A 21,639-nucleotide genomic window follows, 5' to 3' on the forward strand; every position below is an offset into this window, starting at 1 on the left:
GATGTGACGAATTAGCACAGTTCTGCCAGCCTGCGATAGGCACCTAGCCTGCCAACCGCTAATGCGATTGATAACCTTATCAATAATTGGCTGAAAATCAGCCGCTTTGATTCTCCCTACCAGCAGAGGGACACCTAGGTACGTGAAGCCCCCTGAGCCTCTAGTGATGCCAAGGATCAATTCTATTGACTGAATTCTAGCCTCTGGCATCTTACATGAGTGAATAAATGAACTCTTCCTCAGATTTACTTTCTGCCCTGACGCCTTTTGATATGATTCCAAGAACTTTTTCGTCTCCCTTAAAGTAACGACACTCCCATTTACTAACAAAAGCGTGTCATCCGATATAGCAGGTGGGAGACCGACGGGTAGCCATCTTTGACTTTACATGCCTGGATACTGACATGATTAGAGAGACTTTTACAGGCTCTACTCAGCACTTCTACAGCAATAATGAAGAGGCTGGGAGAAAGCGGGTCACCCTGCCTTAGACCATGATAGGACTTGAAGAAACCCACACTCTCGCCATTGATAAGCACCGAGAACCAGTTATTAGCCCAACATTTCTCCACTAGAGATATCCACCGAACATCAAACCCAAACCGCTGCAATACCAGTTTGAGGAAGTCCTAATCCAGCTTATCATAAGCTTTTTCCATATCCAGCTTGACCGCTATGTTTCCACCCCGCACTTTATGGTTTGATTCTTTGAATAGTTCCTAGGCTAAAGCAATATTCTTCGCAACGAACCTTCCTTTAACAAAGGCCCCTTGCTCCGCCGAAACCAAATGAGGAAACACCCAACTCAATCTACCCGAAATGACCTTGGAGAAAATCTTATATAAGCAGTTATATATGCTAATTGGGCAGAAATCCGAAAATCTCTTTGGACCCACAATCTTTGGAACGAGACGTATAAGCGAGGCTGAGACAACCCTTGGAAGAGGGCCCCTAAGGAAAAGAAACCGGATCCCTTTGACCAAGTTCAGACCCACAATGTCCCAAAAAGCCATGAAGAAGCTCTCAGAAAATCCATCAAGGCCATCTGCTCCTTCAGCTGGGATAGACATCACCGCCTGGTGGACTTCTTGCATAGAAGACGGGGCCATGAGAGCCTCATTCTCTCCTGGAGAAACCAGCGAGGGGATCACATCCAATAGCCCACTGTTAATCTCACACAGGTACGCCTTGAAAAGGCTCTCAAAATGTTCCACCACTACCTGTTTGATATCCGATATGTTGTCCATCACCTGACCCGAATTTGGAATAATGTTGTTGATGGAAGCTCTCTATTGCTTTTCCTTTGCTGACGCATAAAAAAAACTTCGTATGCTTATCCCCTGCTTCTATCCAGTTGATCCGAGCCTTTTATTTCCAACACAGCTCTTCCATCCCTGGATAGAAGCCAAGGACTGAGAAGCTGCGTCAAGCTCCCGCTACAAGCCTGCTGACTCTGCCTCACCAACTGCCTCTAACAACTAAGCCTCAATATTCTCCACCACCCTTTCAGCCTAGCTTAGCTAAAGAAAAATGTTACCAAAAACATTTCCATTCCACTCTTTAAGAGCCTGCTTCACACTTTTCAACTTTGTCAAGATATTGTAAATAAGATGGTTCGAGTTTACTGCATTCCACACTAACCTGACCAGTTGTTGAAATGAATCATGCTTGGTCCACATAATTTAGAACCTAATCAGTTTCACTGCTGAATGAGCCTGCTGAGGAAAGGAGACGAGGATCGGAACATGATTTGAGTTGATACGGGGAAGACGAAGAACTTGGAAGGACGTGAACGCTGACCCCCAAGCCGCATTGACGAGCACCTTATCCAGACGGGCCCACACTCTGGCTTCTCCACCTCGATTGTTACTCCAAGTAAATTGGTTACCTGAAAATCTGGCATCTTGAAGGCCCGCAGCGTTGATTGTGGCAACAAAGTCTGACGCGCTAACCAGATTTGCAGCTCCATGACTTCTCCTTTCTCTTGCTTCTATAACTGCGTTGAAGTCCCCACAAATAGCCCAGGGGTGGCTAATGATTGAGGAAAGGGACTGCAGATTGTTCCAAAGTAACCTTCTCTGGACTGCAGAGCAGCTGACATAGATGAAAGAAATAGAAAATATGAAAGGTGTGGCCTGCACAGCAAAACAAATGGACAAGGATTGATTAGTCTGGAGGATAACCGTGGTCGCCAATTGATTTTTGAAATACACCCAGATCTTGCCCCTGACTTCCACATTGGAAATGGAAACATGGAAACCCAGGGATAAGCCTATCCTAACTCGCTTATTGTTAGGAAGCATGGGCTCAAGGATCGCCACCACCGATGGATTATGCTTATTAATCAGCCTTTTAACCACAGACACCGAACGCCGATTACCAATACCACAAACATTCCAAATAAGGATGTTATCCATCAGTCACATAGCCTGAATTAATCGGCCTACGTTTTAGCCTTTTAAGTCTTGATTCCTAATCTCCACACGTATACTGTACTCTTGCCCTTCTGATGAATTTTTTTCCTTTTGCTACTGAGGGGAACAGGTTATTTTCCTGAGCTTCCGAGACCTTACTGCATTACTCCTAATTTTTAGCTAAGCCCCTGTTCCACTCCTTGGACCTACTAAGAAGCTATCTGCTGCTTTGTTCAAAGATATGGGAGTCAGTGGACCAGCCCAAGCAGCACCTCCTTGGTCCCTGTCATTCCTAGATTTTCTAGTCTCCAGTGAGAAAAAGGGGGACAGATCTATTTGTAAATCAATACCACACTCATCTGGGGTTGAGCTCCCTAGCGAGCTGCATTCAATACCTTGATCTCTGATTTCCCTTTGCTCAAATTGGGGAGTGCCCTTAGTGATGTGAACTTGACCTCTGTCTCCTTCAGGCATCCCAACTACTTCAGATGGATAGAAATGCTTCTTAAAAAAGGGAAGGGAATGAATCTGGGGCGTGAATCTCAATTTCAGGACACACCAATGAGGATTCACCTCCCCATGCAGCCTTTGAAGTTGATCTCCTGGGGGAGAATCCAGATGCTCTCGAGCGACGATGACCCGAATACCTCCTTGGCAACCTGAGCAATGTACCATTAACAAATAAGGGCATTTCCACCAATGAAGCATTTCCCAACTCCCTTCTGTTTGGGGTGCTTCCTGCACCATAGTTCTCAGGCCTCGAACCTGTAGCAGGATCAGGTCGATGGACATCTACCACCGTCAAGCTGACTCTTTGGCTGGCTCCATTTGTAATCAATAGTTTATCAACAGAGGCCTTTTGACGAATAGATTGTGGGGCTCTGGAATAATTGTGTTTTCCTCCCTGTGAGGCTGATTTCTCCCCCTTGGAAAGAGTTGAAGTGTACCGTCAACTGGCTCGACCCTGATTAGATCTAACACGTGGGCATTGCTTTGATCCTGCAGCTCTTCGAAGCTTCTCTCAACCCAAGCCTTGGTACCCTCCTGAGCAATGTTGCTAGGGGCTAGATGCTGCAGACCCCTGATCTCCTCAAATGGTTCCATCACCGCGACTATCGGATAAATCCTATCCAAGACTTGTAGCTTGAGGACTCTATTGAAGCAGACTCCTGGGCGAACCTCTACCTTGATACGGGTGAACACCTGGAATATGCCGAGGTTGGCATTTACATCTATTTGTAGGACCTTCCCAAACAAGTTCCTTAAGTCAAGGATTGCCAATTCCAGCTAAGCATGGGTCGGAATGTCGTATAACCTAATCTAGACACCTTCCCCTCCCATCACCATGTTCCCATTCCATGGACTCACCGATTCCAATCCCGTTTGAGTTTGGATCTGAGCATCCTCTCGGAAGTCTATATATTCATATTTGGATTTTAAAACAAAGAAAAAGTTATCCAGGGAGATTCTGGATATGTCGATTGCAGACGTCGTAAACTTGGATGCTCTTATGGCTTCTATTAAGGAGAGAATAGAGGTGGAGTGGATACTCACCTTACCAACTAAGCCCAGCTTCAGTTCCAACAATTTATGTTCCACCGCTTTCTGATCAGCCACTGAGGTGCTCATGTCTTCTGTCTCTCCTCTAGGAATATTGGTATCACTATTCGCCCTCAGCGCTACTGCGTAAGATACACCTGGCCTGCCAGCACTACTCATGGCTGCTAGTTGGGACCGGGTTTCATTTTCCCCTACTTTTCGAGACCCTTAGATCCCCTTCCCTTGTTGATACTTCTTACGAATCGCCCAGCTGATAGACACTATCCTTCCATCCATGCGCTTCCCATTAAGGGTGCCCATCGCTGCCCTTGCATCTTGCTCATAAAGGAACCACACGAATGCATATCCCCAGGGCTTTCTTGTTCCCAGGCGGGATGGGATGTACACATCTACCAGCTTTCCAAATTTGGAGAAAATACGCCATAGGTCTTGGCCGGTAATTATGAAAGTTGATATTATAATGTTTTGAATTGTTGTAAGGGAGTATTTCTTTTCTTGTTACCTTTCATGTACATGAATTCCCTTTTTATAGACTTTTGAGGAAGAATTTACATATAAGAGTAAATGCACTACAACTTTTTATAAAGATTATTAATTACCTAGAAAACTCAAAAGACACTTTCTAAACTAAACTAAGACACTTTTTAGATTTTTCTTATACACTTTCTAGACTAGAATAGGAAGAACAATTATTTTAAAATTATATTTTCAATAGTTAACTCATACTACCTCCTTTAATGTTTAACCTTCAAGTGATGCATGGGCCACATATATCAAGTTATACATGTGTTATATGCCACATGTGCTACCATATATTGTCAAATTTCACATATGCCACGTGTACATCTTCAAGCACTACAAGTGCTTTCATGTTTTTTTTTTCGAGAACCACATATACGCCAGGCACTAAAGAAACCAAAGTTTCTTTGTTGGCCTTGAAAAATACCCTTCTTGCATGATAAACAGATCTCAATAAGCTTCAAAGATATTCCAGGGACCAAAAAAATTATAGTGGGCACCACATAACATCTGCTGCTAATGTCACCAGCCTTGTGATTTCCATGGACAGAAATAATTGAAAGAAGGGGTCTACTAAAAACTTTCAACACAATAAAATAAACCATCTCATACTCAAATAATGATTAGAATAAAACATGTAATAATCAATTAAAAAGAAACTTTGATACATCTTTACACCCATGGCCATATTTATAATGAATTTAGAACGTGTATCTAGCAAGCATATCATGACAGCCAAGAAAAAAAAAAGAAAAGAGATCTTCTCAAACCTCCAATCCAAGATGTGTCATCCTCCCAACATCATGCATATCCCCAATCTCCCCAATTTAGTTCCTCAACCCCCTCAAATTATCCCTCGCCCTATGACTTCTATCAATCCTAGCTCATCCCTATCTCAGCCCCATTCCCCTGTTACCAAGAAATCTATTTCATCAAAACCCAGACATGGCTAGAATATTGGGCGCAGATCCTCCTGTATCATTAGCCTTGAACTTAGGTGGAAAGGTAGACTCATAAAGATGAAGAAATGTGACCGATTATCTGAATCGTTATCCCATGGATAGCTGGCTCATTTGGAATGCTCGTAGGGTTGGCAACTGTGCCACCATCAGATCTTTAAAGCATCTGATTAAGCTATACAAGCCTGCTATTGTGGCTATCTTAAAGCCGATGTTGGTAGATTTCAAACGTGTGAAAACGGGTCTAAAGCTTGGGTTTCACTCATCCTATTCTAATCTGCTGGCGGAGGAAAAATCTGGGTTTTCCACTCGTCTACAGTCTCCTTAGACCTGATTTCTTCCTCAAAGCAGATGTTATGTGTAATGGTTCACTTCCAAGGTAGGTTGGAGCCCTCCCTTGCATCATTCGTGTACGCCAAATGCTCCAAGATCCTTCGTAGATCCCTGTGGGATCAGCTAGTCCTCCTGGCTAATGGCTCCTCCAGTCCTTGGATCGTCGCTGGGGACTTCAACTCAGTTCTCTACTCTTCTAAGAGGAGAGGCCCGGGCCTCTTTGACGCATCTTCATCAGCCGATTTTTCTGAGGGTCTAAATAAAGAAGGGATGTCCGACATGGGTTTCGCTAGTGTTCACTCCCCAAGTATAGGGTTGTGATGTAGTAATAAACTCGGTAAGACCGAGGTCGAATCCCAAGGGACTGAAACCTATACGTGATCTGAAACTAGGTTGAAATAGAACTAGCCTAAGATGAAATTTAAATCAAATATAAATTGATGAATGATGGTGAGAGATTAATGAAAAACTTAAGAGAAATTAGAGATAAGAAACTAAGGATTCAGAGGATCCACTTGTAGAGATCAGGGAGATCTTATGCCTGCTTTAAAATTCATGGAAATTAAACTGAACTTCCTTTGATATAATTTAAAGAGATGAAAAGTATATGAATTAGAATGGATTCCATCACCAAACCATGCCCAGGAGACAAAGTAAACAACAGAATTAAACTAATTACCAACTAATCAACATGCTATGAAGGTTAGGAAGGGTAATGTCATCCGACCATGCCCAGGAGACAATGGTGAACAACAAGGCTTCCTGACGTCATAAACATAAAAAAGGAAAAGAACATGCTCCAAGCTATCGCAGACCCATTGTAATTTCAGTCACAACTGACCATTAAAACTAAAGACATTCCCTTAAAATCAAACTAATATCAAGTTCAATTCAATGTAAATAAAAAGCACACACAAAAAGTCCTCCTATCACGCTGCAAGCTTCACCTCTTAGCCCTAGCTAAGAGGTTTAGCCTAGAATAGACATGATTAGACTAATCCTCAAAAATAAAGAAAAAATAAAATTAAAAGAACTTCACTCCCTGTCTCTTCCTCTCTCTTAGCCTCCACGGCTGCCCACACCAAGCTTGGATCCCTCCTACGGCCCTCTCTCTCTTTCTTCTTATAGAATCTTGTGTGTGATAGCCTTTACGCACAGCAGAAGATGGTGCGTGCGTAATAGAGCTTACGCTGGACGTTGGTGGGCCCCACTTCTTAGTGTCAGGTGAAAGATCCACGCCGTCCATTAGATTCTGCTCGAAAAACTATGTAGAATTGACTAGTTTTGAGTTAGATTCGGTGTGGCCCACGGAATGTTTCATTGCACTGTCCGTCTTCCATTTAGATAAGAAATTCACACGATCGCTTGTATAAGACCAGAAAGGAATCATATCCAGGGTCTTGGCCATCCTCCAGAGCAAATGGACGGGTCAGATCATCTAATGGAATGATGGGTGGGGCCCACTGTCAAAACCCAGTGGAACACGTCCGTCACTGGACGTGCGAAACTTCTCAATTTGGATGTTTTGCGCAAAAAATAGGTGGGTTCCACTGTGATGCTTGTCCTAGAAATCCACTCCCTCTATTAGCTCTTGTACATAGTGTTGGCCCATGGCCTCTAGTTTAAAGTAGATTCGACTTCAGGGTGGGCCACACGCTTAACCGATGTATGGACAACATTCACCGTTAAACATACAATTGGCTTCACATATGCTTGATGCCATGCATGGCACATCTATTTACAAAATTGCCCTTCTCTTTTGTTATATCTTCTGCTGTCAGTATCTCTTGATTGCACCATGCAAATAACACAAAATTTCACTAGGATTTGTTATTTTTCATGCTCTTTCTAACGCTTAAGTTTGAGCCTTAATCGCTTTTGGATTGCCAAGATGCTCTTTAATGGCTAGCGCCCTCTGATCTTTCTGTTGGGCCACTTCCACGAGGATCTAATGGCTGAAATTTGACGTGTACGGTTAATTTATGGTCCTCAGGCCATGTATAAAGTTTCGAGCCGAGTGGATGGTGGAAACCCTGTGATCTTGCGTTCTGACTAACTTTCAGGCCACTTAAGCTTCAGTTTCTCAATTTTCTCGGATCTCTAGCGTGTATATCCATTGATCTCGGTCCCCTGGAGTTCATTCCTTGCTCTGGTGACTTCGGAGCGTCAAATCCATACTTTTAATACTATTTTTCAATCAAAGCTCCTTATTACATCCTGCAACAAAAACACGATTAAATTATAATATTAGGCATTATCGTGTACGTAAAATCAGGCAGTAATCGGAGTCTGATATGTAATATTCGACCCTCAACACAACCCTCAACTAGCATTTTGCTAGTCCCGAGCAAATTATGCGAAAAATAAGTTGAAAATTACAGGACAATTTCTATAAAATCGAATGATTTTTTGAAAAAAATCCAGATCTAAGAATTCTATGATTCATGAATGTTGGGCATTACTATCTCCTGGACTCGAGCTCACGATAACTTCATAGTCGAGTTCAAAGTATTAATCCATTAATCAGAACAATTCTAAACATTAAGTTCCATGGGTGTATAGTCTAATCTTGGATTATCATCATTAAAATTCACTTCTCTATCTCAGGATATCATTGGTAACCAACACGAGAATTACCAAAACTTGCCTCACAAATCATCTTTTCATCATTTTTATTTTTATTTTTATTTTTTTGGCTTTTGATTTTTCTAGTAAAAGTAACGTCAAGAAGGGGAATCAAATCCTCACCTACAGGAAGCAAACCTATGATGAAGACTGTACACCCAACTTTTCCCACATAGCATCCATGAGGAATTAAATATGCACCTATAGGGAGCAAACCTATGGTGTAGACCCTTCGCCCAATCCTTTCAATTTCTTAGGTTGGTTCCTTTCAAGCTTAGTGATCACCAAGTTAATCCTTTAATATCGAACTGAACCCTTAATGTGCAAGCGAGACGTGTTTTGTGAAATCCTGACTCAATCAATATTTAAAACCTCTAATCATGGATTAATAGTTCAAACTTAACTGTGAAATCTAACAAATAATTGAATCCAAGAGTCATAAATTCCAACATCACTTATCTTGTAATTCTAAATCCAAGATAGCCGTCAAAATCACTTCGAATTCATACGAAATTCCAGAAAATTTTTAAAATTTTCACAATTTTTGCTCAAGACCAAGAAAATACTGATTAGGAAACCTAGTCTCCCACCCCCAACCTAGTCTCCCCGGCAACGGTGCCAAAAACTTGTTCACTCCCCAAGTATAGGGTTGTGATGTAGTAATAAACTCGGTAAGACCGAGGTCGAATCCCAAGGGACTGATACCTGTACGTTATCTGAAACTAAGTAGAGCTAGAACTGGACTAAGATGTAATCTAAATCAAATAGAATTTAAGGAATAATTGTGGAATAATTATCGAAAACTTAAACAATTCAGGGAAGGGAAACTGGGGATTCAGAGGATCCACTTGTAGAGATCAGGGAGATCTTATGCTATCACCATGAAAATTAAACTGAACTTCTTTTAATATAGTTTTAAAGAGATGAAAGGTATATGAATTAGAATGGATTCCATCATCAAACCATGCCCAGGAGGCAAAGCAACCAACAGAATTAAACTAATTACCAACCACTCAACAATGCATGAAGGTTAGGAAGGATACCGTCATCCAACCATGCCCATGAGACGATGGTGAATAATAGGACTTCCTGACGTCATAAACATCAAAAGGAGAGAAATACTCAAAGCCATCGCAGATCTATTGTAATTTCAGTCACAACAAACCATTAAAACAAACTGAAAGTATTCCTCTTAATTGAACTAAATCAACATCAATCAGTCTAGCATAAATCAAAGGCATAGAGTCAGTCCCATCACGCCACAAGCTTCCCTTCTTAGCCCCAACTAAGAGGTTTAGCCACACATAAACATGATTAGGCTAAATCTCAAAAGGAAAAGGAAAGAAGAAGAAGAAAACAAACAAAGAATAGGAAAAACAAACAAACTCTCTCTCCTGTGCTTCACGTCCTAGCTGTTCCCCAAAACTCCCCTTTCTCCAGCTCTCCTAGGACGTTTTTATAGCTACTAAGGCCGGTGAAGCTGTCGCAGCAGCTACACACGCGCAACGAAAGCTTTTTTGCAGCAAACTTTGGAGCCTTCAAACTTGCCACTTTTCTCGCTCAATTTTCAAAGAAACACCATCCCTTAGGACGTTTTTGAGTGTTCTACATAATGGACGGTTTAGATTTACCATATGATGAAAGATGGTGGGCCACAACCGCCTGGAAATCTGGATTTTTGCGGATGTGCGAAAGCTTCTGCACTTCTTCGCTGTCGTGATCGATGGGCCCCACAGAGGTATTTTCGAGGAAATCCACCCCATTCATTGGATTCAGGATGAAATTTCGGTCAAGAATGGGTGGTTTTGAACGTCCATTCACGAGGCCCAGAGAAGAAATCACGCCAAAAATTATTTTGAACGTCGTAGGATTGCCTATTTATGGCCTCTGTATCGCGCACATGTGCACGCATGGGTGTAAAATTTCAGCAAGGTTTTGTAGTATTCGAAGCCCTCTACACGATGGACGGCTTGGATCATCCGAAAAGTTACTCTGTGGGGCCCACTAGCGTCCGTAAAACGGACGCCGTCCGTCCATTACGCAGCACGAAAATGGTTGCTGCCATTTTTAGAAACAGGCGCGGGTCAGCGCCTGCTGACCCGCTGACTCGGTTCGGTGCGCGGCGGGAGCGTTGTACGTTTTGTACACACGCTGTACATACGGGGCCCATTGTGATGTATATGTAAGATCCGATTCATCCATTTGTTTTGTCAGCTCATTTAATGAGTTGAGCCCAAGATTAAAGCATTTTCAGATACCAGGCGGGCCCTAAATCACTGATTTATGGGCTGATCTGTCCGTTGGGCCACTTTCAGAGGGATCCAATGGCTGAAATTTGACGTGTACGGTTAGTTTTTGGTCCTCGAGCCATATATAAAGTTTTGAGCCAATCGGATGGCGAGAACCCTGTGATCTTGCATTCTGCGCCAGTTTTGGGCCTCTTTAACGTGAACGGCTTTATTTTCTCGGACCCTTGGTGTGTAATTCTATCGATCTTGATCCCCTGGAGTCCGTCCCTTGCCTTGGTGTATTCTGAACATTAAATTCGTGCTTTTAGCATCCCGATCCAGTCCAAGCTCGCAATTACACCTTGCAACACAAACATAATTAAAATGGGCTATTAAACGGTACCATGTTCATAAATCCAGGCAATAACTGGGTCTGATATGCAATATTTGACCCTCAACAGCTAGTAACTCTTATACCTGGTGCAACAATCAGCGAGGCCGAGCCAGATCTTGGGCCAGGCTCGACAGGATTTGCAACAATGCTAGCTAGATGTCCTGTTTTCCATCATCCCACATGTCTCATTTGCCCAGGGTCCACTCTGACCACGTCCCGCTACTGCTCTCTTTCCCTAGTCACGCAAGATCCTTTCCAAAACAATTCAGATTCCAACGAATGTGATGCCTCCATGAGTCCTTCCAGGACCTTATCAAGAATGCTTGGATTTCCGACATCGTGGGGGATCCTATGTATGTGCTCCATAACAAACTCCAACATGTCAAAGCAGCGCTGAAAAACTGGAATATCAGCACGTTTGCGAACATCTTCCAGAACCCTAAGCTTACCGAAAATGAGGTCCAAACTGCTAAAAGTTTAGCGCAACACTCTGAGGATCCTTTCATTCATCTCTAGCTTCATTTAGTCAAGGAGAGGCTAGCCCACTTGGAGTTATGTGAAGAAATTTTCTAGAAACAAAAAGTTAGAAACAATTGGCTCAAAGAAGGCAACCGTAACTCCAAATTTTTTCACTGCCAGGCCTCCACTCGTGCTAAGAACTCGGCTATAACCAAAATCATATTAGATGACGGTACCGTGGCCTCCACCCAATCAGAAATTCAGAAGGCGGTGATCCTTTTCTATTCTGAGCTTCTTAAGGCTGAAAACACTTCGGGCTATTTCGATGTCCTGGACTCTATCCAGCCACTTATCAGCCCACAGGACAACGTTGATCTAATGCACTCTCCTTCTCTGGAAGAGCTATCTGCAACCATCAGCAGCATGCCTGCTGATGGTCTGGTCCTGATGGTTTTCCAGTTGCCTTCTTCCAACAATGCCGGGAAATTGCCTAAACCTCCGGGCCAGAGACGCCCAACGTCGAGACCGAGTGGATACATGAGTGCCCGAGTGCCGAATAGTAGGAGGTCGCATCTCCCACCGTGTCGTGGTCGGTTTGGAGGGTGTGGCCTTACCCGCCCGAGGGTAGGGGGCATTACTAGGTTGAGTTTGACCAGCTCGTGAATGGGTCCGCTATCGGCGTGCCGGATAGGTATCGGGCCCGATATTGGCGGACGGATAGTGAGGTTTCTTACGCTCACTTGGGTTGTGCGGCGGGAGAGTGGCAGTGCCATTTGGAGTGTACTTAACCCGGTGATGATCCAGAGATGAACGTCTTGATATGTGGATTTAGTGAGCAAGAGTTGCATACTCATTCATGCATTCATTCATTCACTATCTACTTGGGTTGGTGGTACGCAACTAGTTGTTACGTGTGCCTTCGCAATGGCCGGATTTCGGTTGGGGCGCTCGACTAACCGAGATCGGGAGTTTACCACATTGAGTCGACTATCCAAATTTAGGTATGGGGTGGTTTGGATAGAAGTCCTTGTGATGGACCCCATAGCCTACGATACTACGTACTACCATCCCGACTTCACATTCCGAGCATGGTCATTCCATTCGCACCGCATATTGCATTACATCCGCGGCATACGACATCTTGGGTTCCTGTTCCGCATTTATATGGTCTAGATATGGTGACGTATTTGTAAACACATAAGGAATTATATACCCATTGCATTCTCGACATTTGATATTTGGCTCTTTATGACTCCTCGTTTGCATAGTCTGTTATATATTGCGTATTATGGTATTGATTGGCTCATGGACTTGTTCGTATTTCCGCTTACTCGATAATTCCTGCTCTTGTCGGTATTTCGCTTACTCGGATAATTCATGATCTTGCTAGTATCTTTGCTTATTCCGATATTGTACGATTTATAGATTACCAGTATTTCGATATTGTGTGATTATGGCATTGTATTGAATACTTGACACTTACCTTGTGTACACACTTACACCACCGTCTAAGCTTTCTATAAGCTTATGCACGATAGATGCATGCAGGTGATGTTAGGTTGCAGCTGTGTTGAGTTTGGAGCGTGTAGCGGTCTTCTGGAGCTTGATTTTCATGTTTTTTTTTTCGAGAACCACATATACGCCAGGCACTAAAGAAACCAAAGTTTCTTTGTTGGCCTTGAAAAATACCCTTCTTGCATGATAAACAGATCTCAATAAGCTTCAAAGATATTCCAGGGACCAAAAAAATTATAGCGGGCACCACATAACATCTGCTGCTAATGTCACCAGCCTTGTGATTTCCATGGACAGAAATAATTGAAAGAAGGGGTCTACTAAAAACTTTCAACACAATAAAATAAACCATCTCATACTCAAATAATGATTAGAATAAAACATGTAATAATCAATTAAAAAGAAATTTTAATACATCTTTACACCCATGGCCATATTTATAATGAATTTAGAACGTGTATCTAGCAAGCATATCATGACAGCCAAGAAAAAAAAAGAAAAAAGAGATCTTCTCAAACCTCCAATCCAAGATGTGCCATCCTCCCAACATCATGCATATCCCCAATCTCCCCAGTTTAGTTCCTCAACCCCCTCAAATTATCCCTGGCCCTATGACTTCTATCAATCCTAGCTCATCCCTATCTCAGCCCCATTCCCCTGTTACCAAGAAATCCATTTCATCAAAACCCAGACATGGCTAGAATATTGTGCGCAAATCCTCCCGTATCATTAGCCTTGAACTTAGGTGGAAAGGTAGACTCATAAAGATGAAGAAATGTGACCGATTATCTGAATCGTTATCTCATGGATAGCTGGCTCATTTGGAATGCTCAGGGGGTTGGAGACTTAGCCACCATTAGATCTTTAAAGCATCTCATTAAGCAATACAAGCCTACTATCGTTGCAATCTTAGAGCCCATGTTAGTAGATACCAAACGTGTGCAAACTGGTCTAAAGATTGGGTTCCACTCCTCTTTTTCTAATGTTGCTGATGGCAAAAAAATCTGGGTCTTCCACTTGTCTGCGGTATCCTTAGACCTGACTGCTTCCTCCAATCAAATGATATCTTTAGTGGTTGGTTTCCAGGGTAGACTGGGGCTCTACTTAGCGTCATTCATGTATGCCAAATGCTCCAAGATCCTTCATAGATCCCTGTGGGACCAGCTGGACCTCCTAGCTAGAGGCAACTCAATTCCATGGATCGTCGCTGGTGATTTCAACTCGGTCCTTTACTCTATTGAAAGGAGAGGCCCGTGGCTTTTCGACACCTCCTCCTCAGCCGATTTTTCTGAGGGTCTGATATGCAATATTTGACCCTCAACAGCTAGTAACTCTTATACCTGGTGCAACAATCAGCGAGGCTGAGCCAGATCTTGGGCCAGGCTCGACAGGATTTGCAACAATGCTAGCTAGATGTCCTGTTTTCCATCATCCCACATGTCTCATTTGCCCAGGGTCCACTCCGACCATGCCCCGCTACTGCTCTCTTTCCCTAATCACGCAAGATCCTTTCCAAAACAATTCAGATTCCAGCGAATGTGATGCCTTCATGAGTCCTTCCAGGACCTTATCAAGAATGCTTGGATTTCCGACATCGTGGGGGATCCTATGTATGTGCTCCATAACAAACTCCAACATGTCAAAGCAGCGTTGAAAAACTGGAATATCAGCACGTTTGGGAACATCTTCCAGAACCCTAAGCTTACCGAAAATGAGGTCCAAACTGCTAAAAGTTTAGCGCAACACTCTGAGGATCCTTTCATTCACCTCCAGCTCAATTTGGCCAAAGATAGGCTGGCCCATTTGGAGTTATGTGAAGAGATTTTTTGAAAACAGAAAGCTAGAAACAATTGGCTTAAAGAAGGCAACCGTAACTCCAAATTTTTTCACTGCCAGGCCTCCACTCGTGCTAAGAACTCGGCTATAACCAAAATCATATTAGATGACAGTACCGTGGCCTCCACCCAATCAGAAATTCAGCAGGCGGTGATCCTTTTCTATTCGGAGCTTCTTAAGGCTGAAAACACTTCGGGCTATTTCGATGTCCTTGACTCTATCCAGCCACTTATCAGCCCACAGGACAACGCTGATCTAATGCACTCTCCTTCTCTGGAAGAGCTATCTGCAACCATCAGCAGCATGCCTGCTGACGGTGCCCTTGGTCCTGATGGTTTTCCAGTTGCCTTCTTCCAACAATGCCGGGAAATTGTGGGTTCTGACATTCTTGTGGCTGTTAGGTCTCTTTTCTTAGGTGGCCCTATTCCCATGGCCTTTACATCCACCCTCATCTACCTCATTCCAAAATCCTCCTCCCCCAAAAAATTTCCTAACTTCAGGCCCATTAGCCTCTGTAATTGTGTGTATAAATTTTTTTCTAAATTAATTGCTGATAGACTTGCAAAGATTCTTCCAAAAATTATTTCTACAAAATAAGGAGCTTTTGTCAGAGGGAGATCAATAGCCAAATGTTGTGCGCTCGCCTACGAAGTTTTTCGCGACATCGATCGTAAGGTCAGGGGTGGAAACATCCTCATCAAGCTCGACCTAGAGAAAGCCTATGATAGGCTCAACTGGAATTTCCTCAAAGAAGTTCTTTGCAAGTTCGATTTTTCGTCCAATTGGATTTCTCTGGTTGAAAAATGCTGGTCCAACTCATGGTTTTCCATCCTCATTAACGGTGAACCCTCTGGTTTCTTCGAGTTGTCGCGCGGCCTCCACTAATGGGATCCGCTATCTCCTGCCCTTTTCATCTTAGCGGCCGAAGTCCTCAGCCGTGGCTACAAGCAGCTGATTAAGAGAGGAATCTGCCGTCCATATCACACTCGCAGTAATTGCAGGCCAATCTCCTATCTACTGTATGCCGACGATACTGTCCTCCTTGCCAACGGCAGCCATGCTACCCTCCACCGCATCAAGAGTTTCATTTCTCTCTTCCAAACTGCTTCCGGCATGAAATTCAATTCCCGCAAAAGTTTCTTCATCTACTTGGCTACCTAATCTGAGCTACGAGTTCGCTCCATCCAACGTATCCTTGGCTTCAACAAAGGTTCTGCCCCCTTCCTATACTTGGGTGTCCCGATCTACAGAGGCAGACCTCACAAGTCAATTTTCTAGCCTATTACTGAAAAGATTTCCCTTCGGCTGTCTGGTTGGGAAGGTAGAATCTTATCCCAAGCTGGCCGCCTGACCCTGATCAACCATTTCCTTGCTAGTATTCCAATTCATATCATGGCGGCTGCGGTGGTCCCTTTAGGGCTGATTGAGGAGCTGGAAAAAGCCTTTTCCAATTTCTTTTGGGGCCAGGAGGGCTGTAGGAAATGTCACCATTAGGTGAGCTGGAAATCCATTTGTTGGCCTAAAACCGAAGGAGGGCTGAATGTGAAGAGCCGTAATAGTGTAATGAAGGCACTCCGATTGAAGATGGCTTAGACAGTTTTGTGCAGAGGTAATGGTAGCTGTTGGGCTTCTTTCATGAAGGAGAAATACACCCTCGATGTGATAGATCCAGGGGACTCCAGCCGTGCCTCATATGCTTCCCCCCTCTGGAGAAAAATCTCCTCCCTTTTCCCCTCCACCCCTCCCTACTCCCGCTGGCTCATCGGTCAGGGTGATTGCAATTTCTGGGATTCAGACTGGTTCGGTCTTGGCCCTTTGAAAAACTGGAACCTCCGACCTTATCATCTTCAGCCCGTTCGTGTCTTGGACTGGATTGGCCCTAACGGTTTGCGAGACCCTCCTCACGCTAGTCTATTCTTTCCTCAGGTGGTCATCAACCACATTATTGATGAGGGTTTCTTCACCTCTTCTTTAGACGACTCCAGGATTTGGATTCACTCTCCATCTGGGGAATTCACTACTGCTTCAACCTGGTCGTGCTCTCAACTCTCTGGTGTGAAAGGAAGTTGGTCCAAATGGGTCTGGCATTCCATCCTTCCTCTTAAGTTTTCCCTTCTTACCTGGAAGCTCATCCATCACGCCCTCCCCGTCAACTCTAGGATCAAAGCGAAAGGCATCTCCATGGCCTCCAAGTGTGTTTGTTGCCTCCTCCCTTCAACTCCTAATCCTGAGACGATTGACCATGTCTTTTCCACTGGCCAGTTAGCTTCTCAGGTGTAGGGCTCATTCGAAGATCTCTTCCATATCCCAAGATCATCTTCCCAGCTTTCAGCCTTTTACAGAGCCTCTATCTAGTGATCCGTGGCCGGGTCAGCTGACTGTTTCCTCTCCCTTATTTTTTGGGAACTTTGGAAGGCCAGGAACACAGCCCGGATGGATGATCTTCCTATTGCTCCAGCTAACATCATTTCTAGCATCAGACATTGGATGAGGCTACTCGTTTCTCGCCTCCCTCTCCCTAAAACTGCTCTCAGCTCATCCATTGCTGCCCTGCGTCAGTTGGGCCTGGACGGTGATAAAACTAGGCCACTTAAGATACTGGTTGTTCACTGGGTGCAGCCTAAAGCTGGTTGGATCATGATCAATGTTGATGGCTCAGCTCTAGGTAACCTAGGCCCCTCGGGTGGTGGGGGAATTGCTAGGGACAGCTCTGGGTCTTTCTTGTTTGCCTTTGCATCCGGATATGGGATTGGCTCTAATGGCCGGGCCGTGGCCAAGGCTATCTGGGAGGGTCTAGCCTTTTGTATTGAGAGAAGTTTCTCCAAGGTGGAAATTGTCAGTGACTCCAAGTCTATGGTGGACTTGATCAGAAATAGGAGCTCCCAATCTTGGGCCCTACGGTATTGCTTGATTAGAATTCGATCTCTCATGGACAGTATCGACGCCTCCATCTCCTATTCTCCTAGGGAGTCAAATGCAGTGGCAGATAGTCTTGCCCGCTTGGGTAGTGGGGCCCAGATCAACAAAGTCTTTCAATCCATAACTGATCTCCCTCCCATCGTTCACAGTAGGCTGTTCCTGGACAAGGTCGGGCTAGGCTACATCAGAGAAAAATAGTCCTCTTCTTTCATTTGCTGTATTTTTTCCTTTCCTTACTAGGTTGGCTGCTCCTTTTTCGTTCCATCAACCCTGCCATACTTGTATATTTCCTTTCTCGATCATATATGAAATCACCTTTTGATTAAAAAAAAAGAAAAAAAAGAAAAAAAAAGAGGAAGAAGAGGAAGATTGAACTGTACGAGATGACTGATTAAATGGACTTAGCTCCCTTTAAACACCATGGAGCTCCCCAGGTGCCTGGTCTCGATCAACCAATCATACGACCATCAAAGGATACATCTGCCCGTGGCAATAACATGGCCTAATTAAGAAAATAGATCATAGCCACTAGCATGGTAAACCACATCAAGGATGGTCATTCTACTGAAAATAACAATTGATCAATGGCCTCTGATAAATGGTGAAAGCTAAAAGTGGCTAGCGGTTAGCATTCAACAATGTTAAATGGATGTGGTGAGAGATCTGTAGAAATATTAACAGATACACCTAAATTCATCTAAAGAGATATCTATAGTAAATATGTTCTAGTTTAACACTTTCGTTAATTTAAAAGTGATTTAAAAGAAGAGTAAATTCATGAGTTTGAAAGATATGTTGAGCATTTAATTTAAACAAAAAAGAAAAACTCAATGGTAACGTGACGGCAAAATAATTAGTAACATCAGGTGTGTAGAAACTTTTAATGGCTTATGGGATGCAAACAACTGGCAGTTCTATCGACTCCTGTATGATTTAGTATAACTTTTGATGGTTGGGATTTCAACCATTACTCTTTTAATAAATAAACACTTCTAGTGGCGAGGAGTTTATCTATTGCTCTTATGGTGCCTCTAATTAAACATTTTATCAGTAAGAAAAACTAAAAAACAAAGCATAAAAGGTCAGGCCATAAGGTTAATATAGTACATCGGAAAGCCCCACACAATAACAAGTCTAATTGATGTAGAGCGGGTCGCGGACAGTTTCATGGCCAAGATATATTAGAAAAGGCTCGATTCGAAGTAGAGGTACCATCAAAACTTAAAATGGATGTTTCTCACAAACCAGAATGAGCTATCTGACATACCATATAGGATTTTGGCGTAGAACGAGCTAGCTTAGCCACCCAACTTGGCTACATTGGGTTGCCCAGGCCAAATTTGCAAAATACCATCAGGTTGACGGTCAAATTCTTATTTTAATTTCATTTTTACTATTTATAGTAAGTTTTTGTTTGATTATAACTTTACATCCATTGGGGTTTAGGAGTTGCGCCCATCATGAAAAGTGGTTAGAATAGATAGTGGAACATCATGGTAGGCCAAATAGGACACTTATTATTTTTGTCCAAAAACCATGCGCACTAGTAAGAATCATGGTCATCTATAAATAGTAAGTTTACTATTCATAGTTAGTCGCAATTTCTAAGAGTTTTAGTTATAGTTCAACTTGGAAGCTTCTTCTATGGCTTAGTATCCCTATTTAAAAGGGGTGTCAACTCGTTTATTCAAACAATCAATCAATTTAAGAATTTTCTAAAATATTATTTTTATTTTCTTACTTTTTCCTCGTGGTTTTAAAAAATCTCTAAGAAGAGTCTGCATGGATTGGAAAATCCTTCAAAAAGATGATGATGGACCCATCACGTTCATCCCGGCCTCACCAGTTCAAAACCCGACATAAATGAAAAGTATATTTTATTAGAAGGGCCAGTACGAAAAAGATACATCATCAAAAGCAGGGAGGCGCAGGAAATAACTGCACATCAATTAACATGCTTTTACGGATCAGTAAATGAAAAAAGCTAACAAAAAATACCAAGGGTGAAAATGAGTTTGACTGACCCTTATTCTGAATTTGACAGGAAGAGCTGAGGGAGATTGATGACGATTGTTAAGGTTGCCGTTCCGACTTGGGAATTGCAAGGCAGCAGTCTTTCAACGATGATAATCCGATGAGAATGGCAACGAGGACGTCTTTCATGATAAAGTGTGCAGGATTAAATTTTTAGATTTTTGACAACTTTAACGCCGACAATAGTGCGACTGGCTGAGATTTGAAGACCAGATGGCTGTGATCTTAGTTCTGAAGAGAAAAAGGGTGGTGATGGGGGACAGTAATGATTGGATGGATAGGATCATCAGATGCATATAATATCCATGTGTGGTCAATTTGTAGTGGGGCCATAACGAGTGGTCCCGATTGCAATACCCAAGTCTCAAGAAATAGCCGTCTATTCCCTTCATCTGTCTGCGCTATCCTGACCACGTGCAGTCATACAGTAGCATGCCTGCAACTCACCGTGCACCTAGTCATTAGGGAGAATGTGCATCACGTCCACCCTGTCCATCCGGTGCACTGCCACATGTTCACCGTGGAACATGAAAATGAGTCCGATTGAAGATTTAGGTGGGGAAAATCATAGGCAACGATGTAAAAAGACCACTAAAATATATATCTAAAACTCACCATATGTGAAGAAAATCATCACTCGATCAATCAATCAAACCAAAACTCAATCAAACTACCACCATGTTGTTTATCTTATCTTATTTTATTATTCTCACTGCTTCAATTGTGAGATATTTAACCACTAGGAGTATTTCAGTTCATCCTTGCGCATTAGCCAGACCAACTTTAGTTATATTTACTAACGGTAATTTTCTTCCACCTGCGCTGCTTGACGGATATGAAACAAGATCTTATTATCACAACCTCACTCATACATTGAGTCGACAGTAGTTATAATTATCAGCAGTGCCTCAACCTTGCTCTCAAAAGAGTCTTCGACTGTCCTTACTTTGGGAGAATCCATTCAACATGTTGTGAAGCTTCAAATGAGTGGATTGTATGTAATATAAACTCCATGGTGGACACACAAACTATTTGGACAGTTTAATGGTGGGACTTTCCGTCTCAACTACTCCCTTGGTGTAGCCCACCTGAGTGATGAATCAACCTAATTTTAGGCCAAACAGATGGTGGGCCACCTGATGGACGGAATGAATCTCATCCATATGAAGTGGTCCATCACATCAGCAAATCATTATGACATCACGTGACTACTGATTGTAACGCAAGCATTTTCGTTTTCCCCCGTTAGGTTAGACTGAATGCAGAAGGTCAGTTTCGTTGATCATTGTAGATTTTCTTTTCTTCCATGCAAAAGTCAGTTTCATTCATCACAGTGAATGTGTTTTTCTTCCCATTTACCGCTGTGTTTTAATTCTGGACTTTCGCTGTTTCCTTCGTGGATCTGCAGAGAAGTTTCCACTTCTATCACGTGTCTTCGTTCAAATTCTGCCACATGTCTCTCTTCAATGACAACAGTCAAACGGATGACGTGCCAACACGGCTGCCCATAATTTCAAATCACGTGTTTGGGCTTTTCTTTTCTTTGCGTTTTCATACCTGTAATAATCATCATTTCATAAGGACAGTTGGTTACGTTTCCAGAGATAACGGTTTCGTGGAAAATAGATTGCTAGTTTCGTACAGATCCATGGTATTTGATATGTCTTTTCAAGACTTAGAAAGGCATTGCTTTGTTTGTTTATGTATTTTTTCCAATTAAGAAAGCCACTGAAATTTAGGTCTGCGTTTTGGGTCAATAACATGGAATTTCATGTATTATAATTCGTTACATTTCATCCCTTCCGTTAGCTAGTCATGTCTATGTGACAAAGATTAACTAATAG

At 42.9% G+C, this 21,639-nt stretch overlaps 1 protein-coding gene across 1 annotated transcript; it reads right to left on the reverse strand.

Annotated features, from left to right (window-relative positions):
- Positions 1-323: 323 nt before the first annotated feature.
- On the reverse strand, positions 324-1,247 carry LOC131254148 (uncharacterized). The gene is made up of 2 exons (XM_058255152.1): positions 825-1,247; positions 324-605 (listed from the first exon to the last, which is right to left on the reverse strand). Exons 1-2 carry the CDS (start codon positions 1,245-1,247, stop codon positions 324-326), a joined length of 705 nt encoding a protein of 234 aa, XP_058111135.1.
- Positions 1,248-21,639: the final 20,392 nt, after the last annotated feature.

Source organism: Magnolia sinica, chromosome 8 (genome assembly GCF_029962835.1).
Source record: "Magnolia sinica isolate HGM2019 chromosome 8, MsV1, whole genome shotgun sequence".
NCBI lineage: Eukaryota > Viridiplantae > Streptophyta > Magnoliopsida > Magnoliales > Magnoliaceae > Magnolia > Magnolia sinica.